This window comes from Pelobates fuscus, chromosome 10 (genome assembly GCF_036172605.1).
Source record: "Pelobates fuscus isolate aPelFus1 chromosome 10, aPelFus1.pri, whole genome shotgun sequence".
In the NCBI taxonomy this organism is placed as follows: domain Eukaryota; kingdom Metazoa; phylum Chordata; class Amphibia; order Anura; family Pelobatidae; genus Pelobates; species Pelobates fuscus.
Genome location: NC_086326.1, coordinates 18,799,334 through 18,818,329, shown reverse-complemented (window position 1 = coordinate 18,818,329; position 18,996 = coordinate 18,799,334). Strand labels below are relative to the sequence as shown.

General features: G+C 41.8%; 1 protein-coding gene across 2 annotated transcripts in view; it reads right to left on the bottom strand.

The window, feature by feature from the left end:
* Positions 1 to 18,996, bottom strand: part of PYROXD2 (pyridine nucleotide-disulphide oxidoreductase domain 2) — a 78,460-nt gene that overhangs the window by 17,593 nt on the left and 41,871 nt on the right. For both annotated transcript variants that reach the window (XM_063434965.1, XM_063434966.1), the window contains 2 exons: positions 5,905 to 6,059; positions 2,076 to 2,182 (listed from right to left, as the gene is read on the bottom strand). In XM_063434965.1, the coding sequence (XP_063291035.1) occupies positions 2,076 to 2,182; positions 5,905 to 6,059 (262 nt within the window). The remainder of the gene's footprint in view (positions 1 to 2,075; positions 2,183 to 5,904; positions 6,060 to 18,996) is intronic.

The following is an 18,996-nucleotide window of genomic DNA, read 5'->3' as shown; positions in this document are numbered from 1 at the left end:
CAATGCTAAATGTGTGTGTCTCTCTTGTTATCTCATCTCGACGGCTAGCCGCAGAAAAGAATGCTAAAAACGTAAAAGCAGATTATTCATCTGCAACGTTTGCAATCCAATGCAGAATTTCACTATGTACATATCAACGATGGGCAAGTCATCACTTTCTTCTCTAACTGCTGTAATGAACTTTTGTTCCTGTCTGTAGTCTTTGTAGTCTCACATTCCAGACAGTCAGTGCATTCACAAGCATAACATGGAACTAATGAAGCAAGCCAAAATATCTGCACATAATATAATCAAATACTTTTATTTCTTCAAATCCCTGGGAGATTTTTGCTCTCATCGAGCAGACTCCTAAGGCCACATTTATGCCAGCTTTCAGAGTGGCTTGCATTAAAAATGCTACACGAAGTGACTTGCAAAGCAAAACGCATTGTGTAAATGTGTGCAAAAGGTACGTTAATGCACTTTGGTGTTCCCATGAATTCCGCAATGTATTCGCTGTTGGGTATGGTATGTGACGTTCTATTATAAAGATAGGAACATGGCAGCATAATATCTGTTAATTTGTAAGTACGTCCTGTTACGATGTATCTAAGCACACAGCACTTCAAGGGAGCATCGAGCGCTGTGTTTCCTGGTGGAGAATGAAGAGAAGGATAACTTCTTCTATACATTGAAAACATTGCTGCTAAAACAGATGTTTTAACATGAATGTCACATTCCGTGATGCAGCAATATCACTCCGTTCATAAACACACAGCAGCAATGTAGCTGTAGCTTTAAATTGGCTCTGTCACTCTCCCCCCAACACTAGATTTCACTGAATTCCAACCTGGTCAAAAGATATACTGAGACAAATGGGACTACTTTGTCTCAGTATTTCTCCTACGCTTGATGAAAGGAGGAGTTACCTTATGTCAAGCTTGTCACCAGTGTCAGCTGTAGGGAGAAAAATCTCTATCTATGGAGGATCCTCCATGGAGCTCAGTGCTGAGTCCATGGAGCAAACATGTGCGTGAGTACAGCACTGACATCGACTACGAGCAGCCAAAGCACCTGGAGCTGAAGAGCATGCAGCGGAGCAAAGATGGTGGCGCCCATGAGACAAGATCAGGTAAGAACACATTCCCCGTCCCCTTTGGCCACTGGACAGCAGTGATGTCACCACCAGGATCTTTGCAAATTATGAAAAGACCACAGACACTGTAAGAGCTGCTTTAAGGGTATAGTGAAGGTGGCTTTAGTGTTATGGAGTTGTTATAGTTACGGGAGACAGAGTTAAGGCTTGGCAGGGAGTTATTGGAGTTAAAGTTGATAGCATAAAAAAAGCCTCATAGTAAATTGTGGGGTTCTTGAGATATAAGAAACCAAGAAACCGAAGGTCGAGTGATTTATAAATGTCTCCAGGACAACAAGATTACAGTATTTACCCCAATGCACACTGCACTGCTACGTATGAGTCATATTTCGCGATATTGTAGGTTATGGTTAACTGTAGTGGAAGTGTTAGGGCAGTGTAGAGTAGAGTGTGTGCTGGTGTAATTTTACTATAAAAGTAGTTATAACGAGCTAGCATTTCCTTTTTATTGTAAATGTATTCACTCATCAGAGGAAAATATCAGTTTTACAACAGAACAGAACATTATCCCAATTCTTTAATTATTAACCAAGAAATGTCCCAAAAAAACATAGAATTGCTTGTTCAGATATTAGAAGAACATCCCTGTTCCTGAATATTAATTATAAACATTAAAAAAAAAAAAATACAGTAAACATTTCACTGTAATTAAATACTATCTGATCGTTCAATGACTGGAAATGCTACTTAATGGTATAATTCCTCCCACTTTTTATAAGTAACATTAAGAATTATTATCTAGCGAGTCAGTAAACAATATTGCTGATGGCGGCAGTCTCTGAACTTTAACGAGCTTTTTCCTAATGATTACTAATTTCCGTTATGATGGCTGTTGCTGAGAAATTTTCATAGCGTTTACATAATTGAAAAGCAAAGCATTTACTTTTTACAGTTTATTGCCAACTCGACGGCTGCTTAAAAACAAACAGAAGCTACTTACGCCCCCAGAGAGCCCGAATATTCTTTCTAGATCCGGTGGAGTGAGGATATCTCTGCCTATCACGGAAGACTTAAAACCAGGGGCATATTTTTCTATCCAGTCAAACACTACAGAAAAACAAAACAAAAATATCACCTTGACACAAACTGGCACTTACTAGTCTTAATATATAGCATTTGCTGTATTTAATGAACTTTGTGATCCGCATATCAAATAGCCCATCACTTCTGAATACTGATTTAGTATGCAAAGGACACATTGCAATTTTAATAAATATTACATGCTTGTTTTTATGCAAATGCAGGTAGTGTGACATTTCTTACAAAGATAAACTGGCAGGGTTATTCACTAATGTTAGGATCCAAGGTGAAATTACAGTAAAATTAGCGGAACTCCCCCCCACCCGCCATCGTTCCCCCTCAGCAATTAAAGGTTACAACTCCTTTAAAATACTCATCTTAGTTCAGCAACATAGTCCCTTCGCACCGGCTCCATCTCCACCAACGTCATCATGATTGGAGCACAGCACAAGCATTAGGCCTTCCCCATAGTAAAACATTGAGTCAATGCTTCCCTATGGGGGATTTAAAGACCCTGGATGTCCTCATACACAGCGTGAGGACGTCCAGCGTCGTATCACATAGTTAAACTCTGTGAAACAGCAGGAAGTGCCTCTGGTAGACAGTCACTAGAAGGGACTAAACCCTGCAATGTAAGGGTCAGGACACCCAGACCACTTCAATGAGATGAAGTGATCCGGATGCCTATAGTGTCCTCTAAATTTGAAATTCACTTTGAATTCTCACGTTAATGAATAACCCTGTTTGAGATCAAGTAACTCTGAACATTTGTACACTGGATGCATGCTTTTTTTTTACATTGAATAGAAAATAAAAGAGAGGCCCTCCAAGGTACAAAACAGGCAATTTGATTGAACCCACTCCATCATAATGTTTCAACCTGTACGGTCTTTGTCAAACAGTTCCACATTTCTACTACAACAACTTCTTCTTTGATATTGTCATCTATTGGATTACCATCAGCTTTTCATGAAACACAAGACAAATTTTGAAGAGCAGGGATTCTTAACCTGAGGTTCAGGACACAAATTCAGATACAGTTGAAAGAAAAAGTATGTGAACCCTTTAGAATGATATGGATTTCAGCACAAATTGGTCATAAAATGTGATATGATCATCATCTAAGTCACAACAATAGACAATCACAGTCTGCTTAAACTAATAACACACAAAGAATGAAATGTTGCCATGTTTTTATTGAACACACCATGTAAACATTCACAGTGCAGGTGGAAAAAGTATGTGAACCCCTAGACTATAGACATCTCCAAGAGCTAATTGGAGTGAGATGTCAGCGAACTGGAGTCCAATCAATGAGATGAGATTGGAGGTGTTGGTTACAGCTGCCCTGCCCTATAAAAAACACACACCAGTTCTCGGTTTGCTTTTCACAAGAAGCATTGCCTGATGTGAATGATGCCTCGCACAAAAGAGCTCTCAGAAGACCTACGATTAAGAATTGTTGACTTGCATAAAGCTGGAAAGGGTTATAAAAGTATCTCCAAAAGCCTTGCTGTTCATCAGTCCACGGTAAGACAAATTGTCTATAAATGGAGAAAGTTCAGCACTGCTGCTACTCTCCCTAGGAGTGGCCGTCCTATAAAGATGACTGCAAGAGCACAGCGCAGACGGCTCAATGAGGTGAAGAAGAATCCTAGAGTGTCAGCTAAAGACTTACAAAAGTCACTGGCAAATGCTAACATCCCTGTTAGCGAATCTACAATACGTAAAACACTAAACAAGAATGGATTTCATGGGTGGATACCACAGAGGAAGCCATTGCTGTCCAAACAAAACATTGCTGCCCGTTTACAGTTTGCACAAGAGCACCTGGATGTTCCACAGCAGTACTGGCAAAATATTCTGTGGACAGATGAAACCAAAGTTGAGTTGTTTGGAAGAAACACACAACACTATGGGTGGCGAAAAAGAGGCACAGCACACCAACATCAAAACCTCATCCCAACTGTGAAGTATGGTGGTGGGGGCATCATGGTTTGGGGCTGCTTTGCTGCGTCAGGGCCTGGACGGATTGCTATCATCGAAGGAAAAATTAATTCCCAAGTTTATCAAGACATTTTGCAGGAGAACTTAAGGCCATCTGTCTACCAGCTGAAGCTCAACAGAAGATGGGTGTTGCAACAGGACAATGACCCAAAGCATAGAAGTAAATCAACAACAGAATGGCTTAAACAGAAGAAAATACGCCTTCTGAAGTGGCCCAGTCAGAGTCCTGACCTCAACCCGATTGAGATGCTGTGGCATGACCTCAAGAAAGCGATTCACACCAGACATCCCAAGAATATTGCTGAACTGAAACAGTTCTGTAAAGAGGAATGGTCAAGAATTACTCCTGACCGTTGTGCACGTCTGATCTGCAACTACAGGAAACGTTTGGTTGAAGTTATTGCTGCCAAAGGAGGTTCAACCAGTTATTAAATCCAAGGGTTCACATACTTTTTCCACCTGCACTGTGAATGTTTACATGGTGTGTTCAAAAAAAACATGGCAACATTTCATTCTTTGTGTGTTATTAGTTTAAGCAGACTATGATTGTCTATTGTTGTGACTTAGATGATGATCAGATCACATTTTATGACCAATTTGTGCAGAAATCCATATCATTCCAAAGGGTTCACATACTTTTTCTTGCAACTGTACATTATTCAGATCAAGCCACGGGGATTTGCCCACAAAAAGGTGATCTGTGTAGCAGCCCTGCATTCCCAATGCAACAGCGCCCCCTTTAGACCTTCAGATGGAGGTGTTTTGCATTAACTTTAATTATATTAGACTTACAGAATGGGTCTGTGAAATTATTTTACATTTAAAGAATGGGTGGACAAGCAAATACCATGTATACAATCTGAATGCTCACAAAAAAAAAGAACCACCAAGGTTATTATTTTGTTTTTTTCCATAGCTTTATATAGAATACAATTTAGAACAAATGAATGGTAGAACCTACTGGGTAGGTTGTTTGAAGAATAAAGAGTTTACAGATCAGTTAAAAGTGAGATAATAGTTATCAGAGATTTGAATAAGCCAGATATGGACTGAAAAGTGACATGGACATTAAAATAATCCATAAATAAATACTGTGTGCTTCTCCAATGAATACTTCAAGAATTGCCCATAATTGGTGATTCTTTAAAAGTCATCTTTTAAAATATAAATATATATATTATTCAGGAAATGGAGTGCCAAGAAAGTAAAAATGGCTTTAATTCTTATAAAATGTTTACTTTATATATAAAGGTATAACACTAGGTGAACAATTGTTAGTCTGTTTTAAACTTAGAAAACCAAAACTCTTTGATTGCGGAAGAACTGACCATTTCTGAGCTTGAAAAATACTCGATTGCTCTATTTTATTTATTTTTGCAGCTTTGTTGATGAATATTGGAATGGAGGGGTAATGAGATATACGAAATTGTCATTTTTTAATTTAATTGAGAATTGTGTCAAGTATGCTCACAGCAGCAAAAGAAGAAAGATAATACAATATAATAGGGTGCTTTAAATAAATATCAGATTTCGCAATGTAAAAAAAAACAAAAAACTTATTGAACAAAAGACAGACTCAGGCCACAATATCAGGAAATCAGGCTGAGTCAGTCCACCTTGGTTAAATGTAGACACAGGCATTATCCAGCCAGTAGGGATCAAACCAAGGACAGTAAGAATATAGATAATATTGCAGACATGGACGTAAACAATGTATCTCTGCAAAGCTTGGGTGCTTGTACCTGTGTCAGCATATAGATTTTTCTCCTTCTCATTCCACTGCCGTCCGTCACAGAGATTGTAAGGAGTGTATTGAGTGAAGAGTGAAATGACATGGCAACCAGGCGGCGCTATTGTGGGGTCCAACGCTGAAGGAATGCAGAGTTCAATCATAGGCCTGTGATGATCAAAGTGGAACTTTAATTTCAATCTTGCATTTTTGTTCACTCCGGCTTTGGTGATAATACTTGTCTGAGCTGTTACATGTCCTACAAATTCTTGTATTCTAGTATATATATACTTTACTCTAGCTAAAACCACGACAGGACCTGATTGGCTGAGAAATCCAAACCACTTCCTGGTCCCTGCCGAAACAATATCTGATTTGCATCAAACAAGAAGTGTGCACAAATTATTTTATGTTAAAAAAAATACCAAAAACCCACTGATCTGTAGAATTATGCCTATTTACACACAAAAAAAACAATAATATAGTTTCAATATTCTTTCAGAATTTTCAGTTAATGTTTTTTTTTTAAATAGCAAAGCTGAAATCAATCAAACTGCACGTGGGGTGGCTTTAAATAGGCGAGTCAATAGGTTTCAGTGGTAGTGTTTATATCTCTTTAAAACTTAAATTTTCGAAATTTACAGCTGGTGCTATTAGTTTTCACTGAGAATTACAGTGAGCAAAGTTGATCTTACATCTCCTTACTGATATCTTATAAAACATATTCTTAGTTAATAGAATGAGCTGCTCATTGTAAACGTACAAAGTTCTCTGCAATAAGGTGGATCATTGGAAAACCCATGGAACAAAATGCTTGCGATATATATATATAATTAAAATATTCTGTAGACATTGTTGGGTTGTTTTCTGTTTCCTTACGACTGATCCTGAATTGGCACTGTGCACCAGAATGGTATTGCGTGTTTTGAACAAGTCATGTAAAAAAAAACTAAAAACAAAAAAACATCCCCTCGCCTTTATTTCTGGAATTCTAATTCACAATGTTTCTCTTGGATTACTGCAATTTTCCAATTACTGTGCCTTCACAAGGCTCTTTTTTGCTGAATCCATTATGACTACCTCTGTTAAATGACATTAATCTTACATACAGAACATCATCAATTGTCCCGGTCTGCTAGTGTCCCCATGGCTTATCATTAAAACCCTGATTCAATCAAATACATGATCCAGACCTTCAGATCACTGTCACCATAACGACATATATACTTGTTGTTCTCTGTAAATATTTTCTCGTCCTTTTTATTCTGCACATAATGTAACCATCTCTTCTATGATTATCTACTTTCACTTTGAGCTCCAGAGTTTTACTAAACTATATCCAGCGCTGTATTTAGGGCGCGGTTGACAAGGCATTTGCCTTTGGCGGCTCTTTCAGAGGGGCGGCAAAATAAGACCTGGCAGATGTCTTGCCAGCCTCCTGTCCTGGCTAACATAAGGCCCCCCGAGGCAGGCATCTGCTGAGGCAGGCATCTCCTCTGAGTTCTCCCCTGCTCAGATCCATTGCATGCCCGCAGTGATGCCGAAGGCGGAATATGATGTCACTCCAGCCCCTGCATCACTAAGAGGAGCGCAAGGCAGGTGAGCAGGTAGATTAGAGTTTGTCAGTGAGTGGGAATGTGTGTCTGTCAGTGTGTGTGTGTATCTGTCACTGAGAGTGTGTGTATGTGTGTTTCAGCATGTCAGTATGTGTATGCGTGTCTGAGACTGAGAGTGTATATCTGTCAATGAATGTGTATGTCTGTCAGTGTGTCTGTCAGCTAGTGTATGTGTGTCTGTCAGTGAATGCGTGTGTCTGTCAGTGAGTGTGTATGTGTGTTTGTCAGTGTGCATCTGTCAGTGAGTGTGTGTGTCACTGAGTGAGTGTGCGTCTGTCAGTGAGTGTGTATGTGTGTCTTGTCAGTGAGTGTGTAGGTTACTGTTGGTGAATGTGTGTCTGTCAGTGTATATGTGTGTCTGTCGGTGAATGTGAGTGTTTATGTCTGTGAATGTGTATGTTTCCATGAAAGTGTGTGTTGGTTAAACAGTGTGTGTGTGACAATGACTGTGTATATCTATTTCTTATCTTGTTCTGCAATAGTGGTTCCAATCTTTCATTAATTTTGATTAGGATATGTCACTTCTTTGGAAACTAACCAATTGAATAAAATATCGAAAATCACCTCAAACTTGTGTTAAGCTTCTTTTCACCTGAAGCTCTGTTTTATAAAAATGTTCCTGTACATTAAACGTTTAGTAAGTGACATTACAATACAGCACAGCCAGATCACACAATGCAGATAAGGAGTTCAATAGAAACATTATTCTGTTTTCTCCTCTTCCACTAAATATAATTAATTTGTTTAATGACAGGAAGGACAATATTTATAACGATGATTGGCAAGGAGCCAAGATGGAGGCACCCAGTTTCAGGACAGATGTGTGAATTTCTACAATTCATTTCGGTTTTCACACATCACCACGAAATAAAAGTTGCTGTATATCACAGAATATTAGAAATCCTGGGAAGCAACAGTTTGGCTTTAAACACTCTCTAAAATTATATGCATTCAGAACGGCTAGCCATGCTTCCAAATGCAATGTAGTAGAATATACAAAAAACAACACGGGTTAGGCGCTCACTAAGATAACACAATAGAAGCCAGCAGTAAACCAGCAAGTATTCCCTTTGCCTGTTAATGATAACCAAAAAGTAAAAAAAAGAAAGCGGTAAACCGCGCCAAAAAGTTCAATACATACAATAGGTGGACCACACGTTTTGATGCATCTAAAAGAGACAAAATAATATAGTGCAATATAGCCAGTACATATAATATATAAATGGTGCGGAAGTTGAGTACTCACAAACCTGGAGCCAAATAATAACATATGGCTCCAGGCTTGTGAGTACTTACCTGCTTTTTCTCTACTGTATAGTATTCACTATATACTGTGCCATTGGATTTTATTCAGTTTTTTCTCTATATACAGCTGCTGAGAATTGGACACCAACTACAGCTATTATCCACACATCCTAAAACGGGAATTATACCGTCCATGTGATATACGGACAGAGCTCTTAGCAGCTCTGGAAAGCTTGAGTTAGTCTTTGATTGGGTTTTTATATAAACATGTGTGTTAATATTTATGTGACATATTGCACTATAATTTTTTCCTGTTCTTATTTCTTCGAGGGTCATATACACCACCATAATATTGGACTTCCTCTAGTGTATGTATATATCATTATTTTATTTTACGCACTTTTAGAACGGTTAACTTTTTGGCACGGTTTACCACTTTCTTTTTTTCACTAAATGAAAAGTAGTGGAAACCTACACGCCTGTCTAAATGAGGTTACCAATCTAATGAATTTGCAAGAAATGAATTAAGGAGCAAATCGCACATGGAAGAAATTAGGGCATCAACAATTTGTTCAGCAGTCAATTCCTCCAGAGTGTCTTCTGATATTTGGAATTCAGCCAAATAAGACGATTTTTATCTGAATTTGCAAATCTTCCAAAAATGAATGACTTTGTCTAATAAAAAAAAAATGTCTAAACAGTTTCCTAAAGACAACCAAATTTTCAGGCACCCACAATACAGGGCCGGACAGGCCCTCCGGGATACGGGGAAATTTCCAGGTGGACCGCGGCACTAGGGGCTGGGTCTAATACTATTTAAATAATCTTTTCCATCGGACTCTGAGAATCCGAGCCTCATTAAGCCCTGCCACCACAAAACACGTTTTGATCTTCATAGCAATTTGAACTGTCTCTTTCAGATGATCCGCTTACTTGCTACTTATAATACCTTCAAACATTGTACAGTGCTATTATCCCTCTACAACAGGACTGTCCACCCCTTTTGTGTCACATTTAAATATCATATAATTTCAAACAATATGTTCACTTACTTTAATATACTGCCTGGTAGTGATGTACCGAACTGTCCGCCGGCGAACTTAGCGTGATCGCGTTCGCCGCGGCGGGCGGACACATGCGCAGTTCGATCCGCCCCCTATTCGTCATCATTGGGCAAACTTTGACCCTGTGCCTCTCGGTCAGCAGACACATTCCAGCCAATCAGCAGCACTCCCTCCCTTCCACACCCTCCAACCTCCCTCCCAGCATCCATTTTCGATTCATTCTGAAGCTGCATGCTTAGTGAGAGGAGGGAAAGTTTAGCTGCTGCTGATTAGATAGGGAAATTGATAGCTAGGCTAGGGTATTCAGTGTCCACTACAATCCTGAAGGACTCATCTGATCTCTGCTGTAAGGACAGCACCCCAAAAAGCCCTTTTTAGGGCTATAACATCAGGCTGCTTTTTTTTTTTTTTTTTCCTGTGTAATGTAATTGCAGGTGCCTGCCTGCCAGCTTCTGTGTGAGGTTCACATTGGATACTGTGCCTACTTGCCCAGTGCCACCACTCATATCTGTTTTAACAATAGGTTAAGCTTTACATTTAAAATAAATATTTTTTTTTCACTGTAATAGAAGAGCAGTTGCCTGCCTGCCAGCTTCTGTGTGAGGTTCACATTGGATACTGTGCCCACTTGCCCAGTGCCACCACTCATATCTGTTTTAACAATTGGTTAAGCTTTAGATTTAAAATAAATAATTTGTTTTCACTGTAATAGAAGAGCAGTTGCCTTTCTGCCAGCTTCTGTGTCAGGTTGGATGCCTTGCCCATTTGCACAGTCAGTGCCACCACTCATATCTGTTTTAACAATAGCTTAAGCATTAGATTTTAAAGAAATCATTTTTTTTCACTGTAATAGAAGAGCAGTTGCCTGCCTGCCAGCTTCTGTGTCAGGTTGGATGCCTTGCCCATTTGCACAGTCAGTGCCACCACTCATATCTGTTTTAACAATAGCTTAAGCATTAGATTTTAAAGAAATAATTTTTTTTCACTGTAATAGAAGAGCAGTTGCCTGCCTGCCTGCCAGCTTCTGTGTCAGGTTGGATGCCTTGCCCATTTGCACAGTCAGTGCCACCACTCATATCTGTTTTAACAATAGCTTAAGCTTTAGATTTTAAAGAAATCATTTTTTTTCACTGTAATAGAAGATCAGTTAGTTGTCTGCAAGCGTCTGGGTGTCAGGCCTACTTCAGCGTGTGCTCTGCAGACCTGTGCCAGCGTGCTTTGACAGTTGCCCATCATATCTGGTGTCTCTTTAGCGTGCTTTTACAAAGAAAAAAGGTTTCCAGTGTAAGCTAATAGCAGCCAGTCAGTGTCCTTCAAGCGGCTCTGTCAGGCCTTCCTTCAGCGTGTGCCCTGCACAACCCTGCCAGCGTACTTTGACAGTTGCCACTCATATCTGGTGTCTCTATAGCGTGCTTTTACAACCAAAATTTTGTTTCCACTGTAATAGAAGAGCAGTTGCCTGCCTGCCAGCTTCTGTGTGAGGTTCACATTGGATACTGTGCCTACTTGCCCAGTGCCACCACTCATATCTGTTTTAACAATTGGTTAAGCTTTAGATTTAAAATAAATAATTAGTTTTCACTGTAATAGAAGAGCAGTTGCCTGCCTGCCAGCTTCTGTGTCAGGTTGGATGCCTTGCCCATTTGCACAGTCAGTGCCACCACTCATATCTGTTTTAACAATTGGTTAAGCTTTAGATTTTAAATAAATAATTTGTTTTCATTGTAATAGAAGAGCAGTTGCCTGCCTGCCAGCTTCTGTGTGAGGTTCACATTGGATACTGTGCCTACTTGCCCAGTGCCACCAGTTATATCTGTTTTAACAATTGGTTAAGCTTTAGATTTAAAATAAATAATTTGTTTTCACTGTAATAGAAGAGCAGTTGCCTGCCTGCCAGCTTCTGTGTCAGGTTGGATGCCTTGCCCATTTGCACAGTCAGTGCCACCACTCATATCTGTTTTAACAATAGCTTAAGCTTTAGATTTTAAAGAAATCATTTTTTTTCACTGTAATAGAAGATCAGTTAGTTGTCTGCAAGCGTCTGGGTGTCAGGCCTACTTCAGCGTGTGCTCTGCAGACCTGTGCCAGCGTGCTTTGACAGTTGCCAATCATATCTGGTGTCTCTTTAGCGTGCTTTTACAAAGAAAAAAGGTTTCCAGTGTAAGCTAATAGCAGCCAGTCAGTGTCCTTCAAGCGGCTCTGTCAGGCCTTCCTTCAGCGTGTGCCCTGCACAACCCTGCCAGCGTACTTTGACAGTTGCCACTCATATCTGGTGTCTCTATAGCGTGCTTTTACAACCAAAATTTTGTTTCCACTGTAATAGAAGAGCAGTTGCCTGCCTGCCAGCTTCTGTGTGAGGTTCACATTGGATACTGTGCCTACTTGCCCAGTGCCACCACTCATATCTGTTTTAACAATTGGTTAAGCTTTAGATTTTAAATAAATATTTTTTTTTCACTGTAATAGAAGAGCAGTTGCCTGCCTGCCTGCCAGCTTCTGTGTCAGGTTGGATGCCTTGCCCATTTGCACAGTCAGTGCCACCACTCATATCTGTTTTAACAATAGCTTAAGCTTTAGATTTTAAAGAAATCATTTTTTTTCACTGTAATAGAAGATCAGTTAGTTGTCTGCAAGCGTCTGGGTGTCAGGCCTACTTCAGCGTGTGCTCTGCAGACCTGTGCCAGCGTGCTTTGACAGTTGCCCATCATATCTGGTGTCTCTTTAGCGTGCTTTTACAAAGAAAAAAGGTTTCCAGTGTAAGCTAATAGCAGCCAGTCAGTGTCCTTCAAGCGGCTCTGTCAGGCCTTCCTTCAGCTTGTGCCCTGCACAACCCTGCCAGCGTACTTTGACAGTTGCCACTCATATCTGGTGTCTCTATAGCGTGCTTTTACAACCAAAATTTTGTTTCCACTGTAATAGAAGAGCAGTTGCCTGCCTGCCAGCTTCTGTGTGAGGTTCACATTGGATACTGTGCCTACTTGCCCAGTGCCACCACTCATATCTGTTTTAACAATTGGTTAAGCTTTAGATTTAAAATAAATAATTTGTTTTCACTGTAATAGAAGAGCAGTTGCCTGCCTGCCAGCTTCTGTGTCAGGTTGGATGCCTTGCCCATTTGCACAGTCAGTGCCACCACTCATATCTGTTTTAACAATTGGTTAAGCTTTAGATTTTAAATAAATAATTTGTTTTCATTGTAATAGAAGAGCAGTTGCCTGCCTGCCTGCCAGCTTCTGTGTGAGGTTCACATTGGATACTGTGCCTACTTGCCCAGTGCCACCAGTTATATCTGTTTTAACAATTGGTTAAGCTTTAGATTTAAAATAAATAATTTGTTTTCACTGTAATAGAAGAGCAGTTGCCTGCCTGCCAGCTTCTGTGTCAGGTTGGATGCCTTGCCCATTTGCACAGTCAGTGCCACCACTCATATCTGTTTTAACAATAGCTTAAGCTTTAGATTTTAAAGAAATCATTTTTTTTCACTGTAATAGAAGATCAGTTAGTTGTCTGCAAGCGTCTGGGTGTCAGGCCTACTTCAGCGTGTGCTCTGCAGACCTGTGCCAGCGTGCTTTGACAGTTGCCAATCATATCTGGTGTCTCTTTAGCGTGCTTTTACAAAGAAAAAAGGTTTCCAGTGTAAGCTAATAGCAGCCAGTCAGTGTCCTTCAAGCGGCTCTGTCAGGCCTTCCTTCAGCGTGTGCCCTGCACAACCCTGCCAGCGTACTTTGACAGTTGCCACTCAAATCTGGTGTCTCTATAGCGTGCTTTTACAACCAAAATTTTGTTTCCACTGTAATAGAAGAGCAGTTGCCTGCCTGCCAGCTTCTGTGTGAGGTTCACATTGGATACTGTGCCTACTTGCCCAGTGCCACCACTCATATCTGTTTTAACAATTGGTTAAGCTTTAGATTTAAAATAAATAATTTGTTTTCACTGTAATAGAAGAGCAGTTGCCTGCCTGCCAGCTTCTGTGTCAGGTTGGATGCCTTGCCCATTTGCACAGTCAGTGCCACCACTCATATCTGTTTTAACAATTGCTTAAGCTTTAGATTTTAAAGAAATCATTTTTTTCACTGTAATATAAGATCAGTTAGTTGTCTGCAAGCGTCTGGGTGTCAGGCCTACTTCAGCGTGTGCTCTGCAGACCTGTGCCAGCGTGCTTTGACAGTTGCCAATCATATCTGGTGTCTCTTTAGCGTGCTTTTACAAAGAAAAAAGGTTTTCAGTGTAAGCTAATAGCAGCCAGTCAGTGTCCTTCAAGCGGCTCTGTCAGGCCTTCCTTCAGCGTGTGCCCTGCACAACCCTGCCAGCGTACTTTGACAGTTGCCACTCATATCTGGTGTCTCTATAGCGTGCTTTTACAACCAAAATTTTGTTTCCACTGTAATAGAAGAGCAGTTGCCTGCCTGCCAGCTTCTGTGTGAGGTTCACAGCGGATACTGTGCCCTCTTGCCCAGTGCCACCACTCATATCTGTTTTTACAATAGCTTAAGCTTTAGATTTAAAAGAAATAATTTTTTTTCACTGTAATAGAAGAGCAGTTAGTTGTCTGCAAGCGTCTGGGTGTCAGGCCTACTTCAGCGTGTGCTCTGTAGACCTGTTCCAGCGTGCTTTGACAGTTGCCAATCATATTTGGTGTCTCTTTAGCGTGCTTTTACAAAGAAAAAAGGTTTCTAGTGTAAGCTAATAGCAACCAGTCAGTGTCCTTCAAGCGGCTCTGTCAGTCCTTCCTTCAGCGTGTGCTCTGCAGAACTGTTCCAGTGCACATTGCCAATCATATCTGGTGTCTCTATAGCGTGCTTTTAAAACCAAAATTTATTTTTCACTGTTATAGATTGAATAGCAGTTACTTTGTGATGTAATTCCAGTAAAATACAAGTTTAGCAGGCTAAGATTGCCACAAGGCATATGTATGTATATGTGTTTGTAGTATCAGCTAGTTAATTATACGTAGCTAAGATACTGTCATCACTGTACTGACCAGGTGCAGGAATGTAAGAACTGGAATTACGCGTCCCTCTCCTTTGTATCAGATGAGCCACGTGGTTAGACCGGATGGATGAGTTTAGACTCTATTTATTAAATAGGTTAAGGGTATGTGTGGGTGTAGTTAATTGTGGGAGGAGCTACAGTGCTATATAAGGAATGTACTCTATGTATTCAGTACTCAGACTTTGCTGTATTTTGGTGACGCTAGTCCCTCTGAGTCCCGATCGGTGATCCAATAAAGAATCTCTTCCTTCCTGAAGAAACCTGTGTCCATCTCTCTGTGCTTGGCTTCCGTCAGTTTCTCCGGTATCATTTGGTGCATTGGCCGGGAAGCTCATCGTTCAACGGTAGCTGAGAGGCAGAGGCGTGAGACGGTCTATCTTTGCCCACGTTCTCTACGGCTGCACCCCTGAACTTCTGCGTGGACCTCCCTTCGTCTCGGCGCCACTGGTCTGTTGTCCAGGAGATCATCGGCCTCTACGTGAGAAGTGCTGGGGTGTCCCCGTCGATGAGTGTGAACTCAGGTTCAGGAACGAGGAGGTAAGACAACTGCTGTTTTAGACGGCAGGACCCGCTAGGGGTATACCGATTGTGCGGTAGGCCCAAAGGGGTTTTTGAATCTGTATCTGCCCCCTCTGTCGGAGGGAAGGAGCGAAGGCGCACCGCTCGATCGAACGCTCTTTAGTCAGACCGTTTGATTTGGTTAGTCAGGCGGGGTCCTGGTGTAAATAGCCCTAGCCGGACACCGGTGTCTTGTCTAGACTAGCGTTCTAGGGTGTATATTACGTTCGCTAGGTCGGAGGGACCGGGAGACTAAGCGGCGCCTGTGTAAATTCGGTTCGCTAGTTCTCATCCTATCTGGGCTAAGTGGGAAGGCGTGTAAATTTGGAACCCACTAGACTTTTGATAGTGCGACTAAGAGGCGCCTGTGTAAATTCGGTTCTCTAGCTCGCTATATATGTGGTGATTGGGCAGTGTGGCTAACCAAAACGGGTGTATATAGTTTTAGGTAGTCCATTCAAGGTACTGGCCAATAGTTTAGTTGGGAATTGTAAATGTGTTAACGATTGTTTTAGTAAAGTGTATATCTTGTTAGATAGCGCGAGCTCAGCCGTCTAGCGAGAGTGTTGATAGTGTGTTGCTGTATTATAGTGCACGGTACCATAACCCTGTATATTTACTGACATTGTATAATAAGTACTAATCATTGTCGTCCATTGCATGTTTAACACCATAACCACTAATAATTGTATTGTGACCTTAACTTGTGCTTTGACCTATGCTAACCGTACTGTAACCGCTATTTGTAAAAGACGATGTTACTGGGGTGTGTTATAGACGGGTAATTCGTATATAGAGAATTATAGCGTGGGTGACTGTATAGTTACGCCAAAGGGCATAATATTGATTATATAGTGACTGGTGTAACAGCTGTGTGTGTACGGGAATTCCCTGAGTGTTTATTGTTATTGTGTACGTTTCACTTGGTAACCGTACCACGTGGTGCTGTTGCCAGAGGAAACGGGTGTGACTGTTGAATAGTACGCGTGTATAGTATTCGTTGTCGACGACGTTCCATTGTTAAGTATGGGTGCGTCGCAGTCAACGATTCCGGATCCCTTAGGATGTATGGTTAAGAATTTTAAAAAGGGATTCAAAGTTTGTGATTTTGGGGTTAAGATGTCCCCTGTACGTTTGGTCACTTTGTGCACTAGGGAGTGGCCTACTTTGGTTGCGGCATGGCCGCCACGTGGCAGTTTGGATCCAACTCTGGTACAGCGCTTACACGTGGCTGTATCAGGTAGGCCTGAACTTTACGGCCAGTTTCCTTATATTGATTGTTGGAGACAGGCCGTAAATGACTCGCCAAAATGGCTCCAGACATGCCACGAGGAGCAGTGTCGCCTCATGGTAGCTAGGACTTGCTCGTCCACTAGGACTGGTGTTAGGCCCATTTTGGACACGCCCCCTGAGTCCGAGATCCCTTTGCCGCCCCCTTACTTTCCGTTAAGAAGAAGTGACGCAAACGCAGGAAGTCCTGCACCCCTCCCCTCATTACCCTCATCCACTTCCGCTTCCTCCTCCAGTACAGGATCCACCCCCCCTCGTACTAAATCTCCCCTTCCGGAACCAGAATCCACCCCCATTAGAAACGAATATCCTGATTTGGCGCCACTTCAGACTTCCGGTCAAGCTTCATCTAGCTCGGCTCGAAGTGTTTTATTTACGACCTTTTCCCAAAACCAACCTCCCACATCCCCATACCCTATCTCTCCCCGACCGGAACCCATGACTGACGCCTCTCTACGTAGCCCCATCCAAACCCGACAGTTGACTGGTGCCCAACAATTAAAGCACTATCAGATGCCTCTTCGTCTGAATCCCGGGTCAGCTTATATCGATGCCGCAGGTCAAATGGCACACGCTGACCCAGTCTTCGTATATGTCCCATTTACCACAACCGATCTTTTAAACTGGAAGACCCATAATTCCTCGTATACTGAGAAACCACAAGCTATGACTGATCTGTTCACCTCAATAGTACAGACGCATAATCCGACATGGGCTGATTGCCAGCAGTTACTAATGACTTTATTTAACAATGAGGAAAGGACAAGAATAAATCAAGCAGCCATTAAAGCATTAGAGGATAGAGCCCGTGCTTTGAACCAAGCCAATCCAGCAGCATGGGCCGCGACACACTATCCCAACACCGATCCCGATTGGAACGTAAATGGTGCTGATATGGTTCAACTCAGAGCCTATAGAGACGCTATAATTGCTGGCATGAAAGCCGGAGGAAAGAAAGCCATTAACATGTCGAAGACAGTTGAGGTGATCCAGAAAAGCGATGAAGCGCCCAGTGTCTTTTATGACCGATTATTGGAGGCATACCGCTTGTATACCCCCTTTAATCCGGAAGACGCAGACAATTCCCGAATGGTTAACTCCGCCTTTGTCAGCCAAGCATACGGAGATATTAAGCGCAAGCTACAAAAGTTAGAAGGGTTTGCAGGTATGTCAATCACCCAACTAATGGAGGTAGCTAATAAGGTTTATATGAATAGGGAAACAGAAAGCAAGAAAGAGGAGGAGCGCAAGATGCGTAAAAAGGCTGATATGCTAGCGGTAGCGATCGCAGGCGTAGATAAACGGGGCCCAGATAGAGGCAATAATAGATGGAGTAGGGAGCCTTTGAGTAGGGATCAGTGTGCGTATTGCAAGGAAGAAGGGCATTGGAGGAACGAATGTCCGCAAAGAGAGCAGTACGAGAGAGACCAACCCAGGGCAGGCTACGGAAACTTTAGAGGTAGAGCGAGAGGTAGAGGAGGCCCCGGAGGGAGTAATGGTTATAGAGGGAGTAATGGGAACAGAGGAAGTGTTAGGGAAGACAGGTATATTCCAGCAGCGCAAAGGTCCCGCGATAGAGAAGGTAGGGACTTTGTAGGATTGGCTGACACTGTCATGGAGGACTATTGATACCGACCGGGCTCCATCCCCCTTGGTCGAGCGGAGCCTATGGTCGATGTATCAATAGGGGGGAAAAGGAGTGCGTTCATGATCGACACTGGTGCTGAACATTCAGTGGTGACTAATCTAGTTGCTCCTCCATCTGGAAGGACTATTACTGTGATAGGAGCAACTGGAAGAAGTGCTGAAAAACCGGTTCTTAAAAGTCGACTCTGTACATTGGGAGGCCACGTAGTAAAACACCAATTCCTTTATATGCCTGAATGTCCAGTCCAATTGCTGGGACGTGATATGCTATCAAAATTACAAGCGCAGATTACGTTCCTACCAAATGGAACAACATCCTTAAAGTTTAATGGACCTTCAGGTATTATGACTTTATCCGTACCAAAGGAAGAAGAGTGGCGACTTTATACAGTGTTGACTAGCCAAAACCCTAGGAGTGATGAGACATTGTTTAACATACCAGGAGTTTGGGCAGAGAACAACCCACCAGGACTGGCCCGCAATATTCCACCAATAAAAATTGAACTTAAACATGGGGTTTATCCAGTGAGCCTGAGACAATATCACATCCCGCAGAAGGCTAAGAAGAACATACAATCCTATCTGGATAAGTTCATACGGTATGGTATCCTAAAATTCTGTACTTCCCCCTGGAACACCCCATTGCTGCCTGTTCAAAAGCCCGGCACAGATGAGTATCGACCTGTGCAGGAC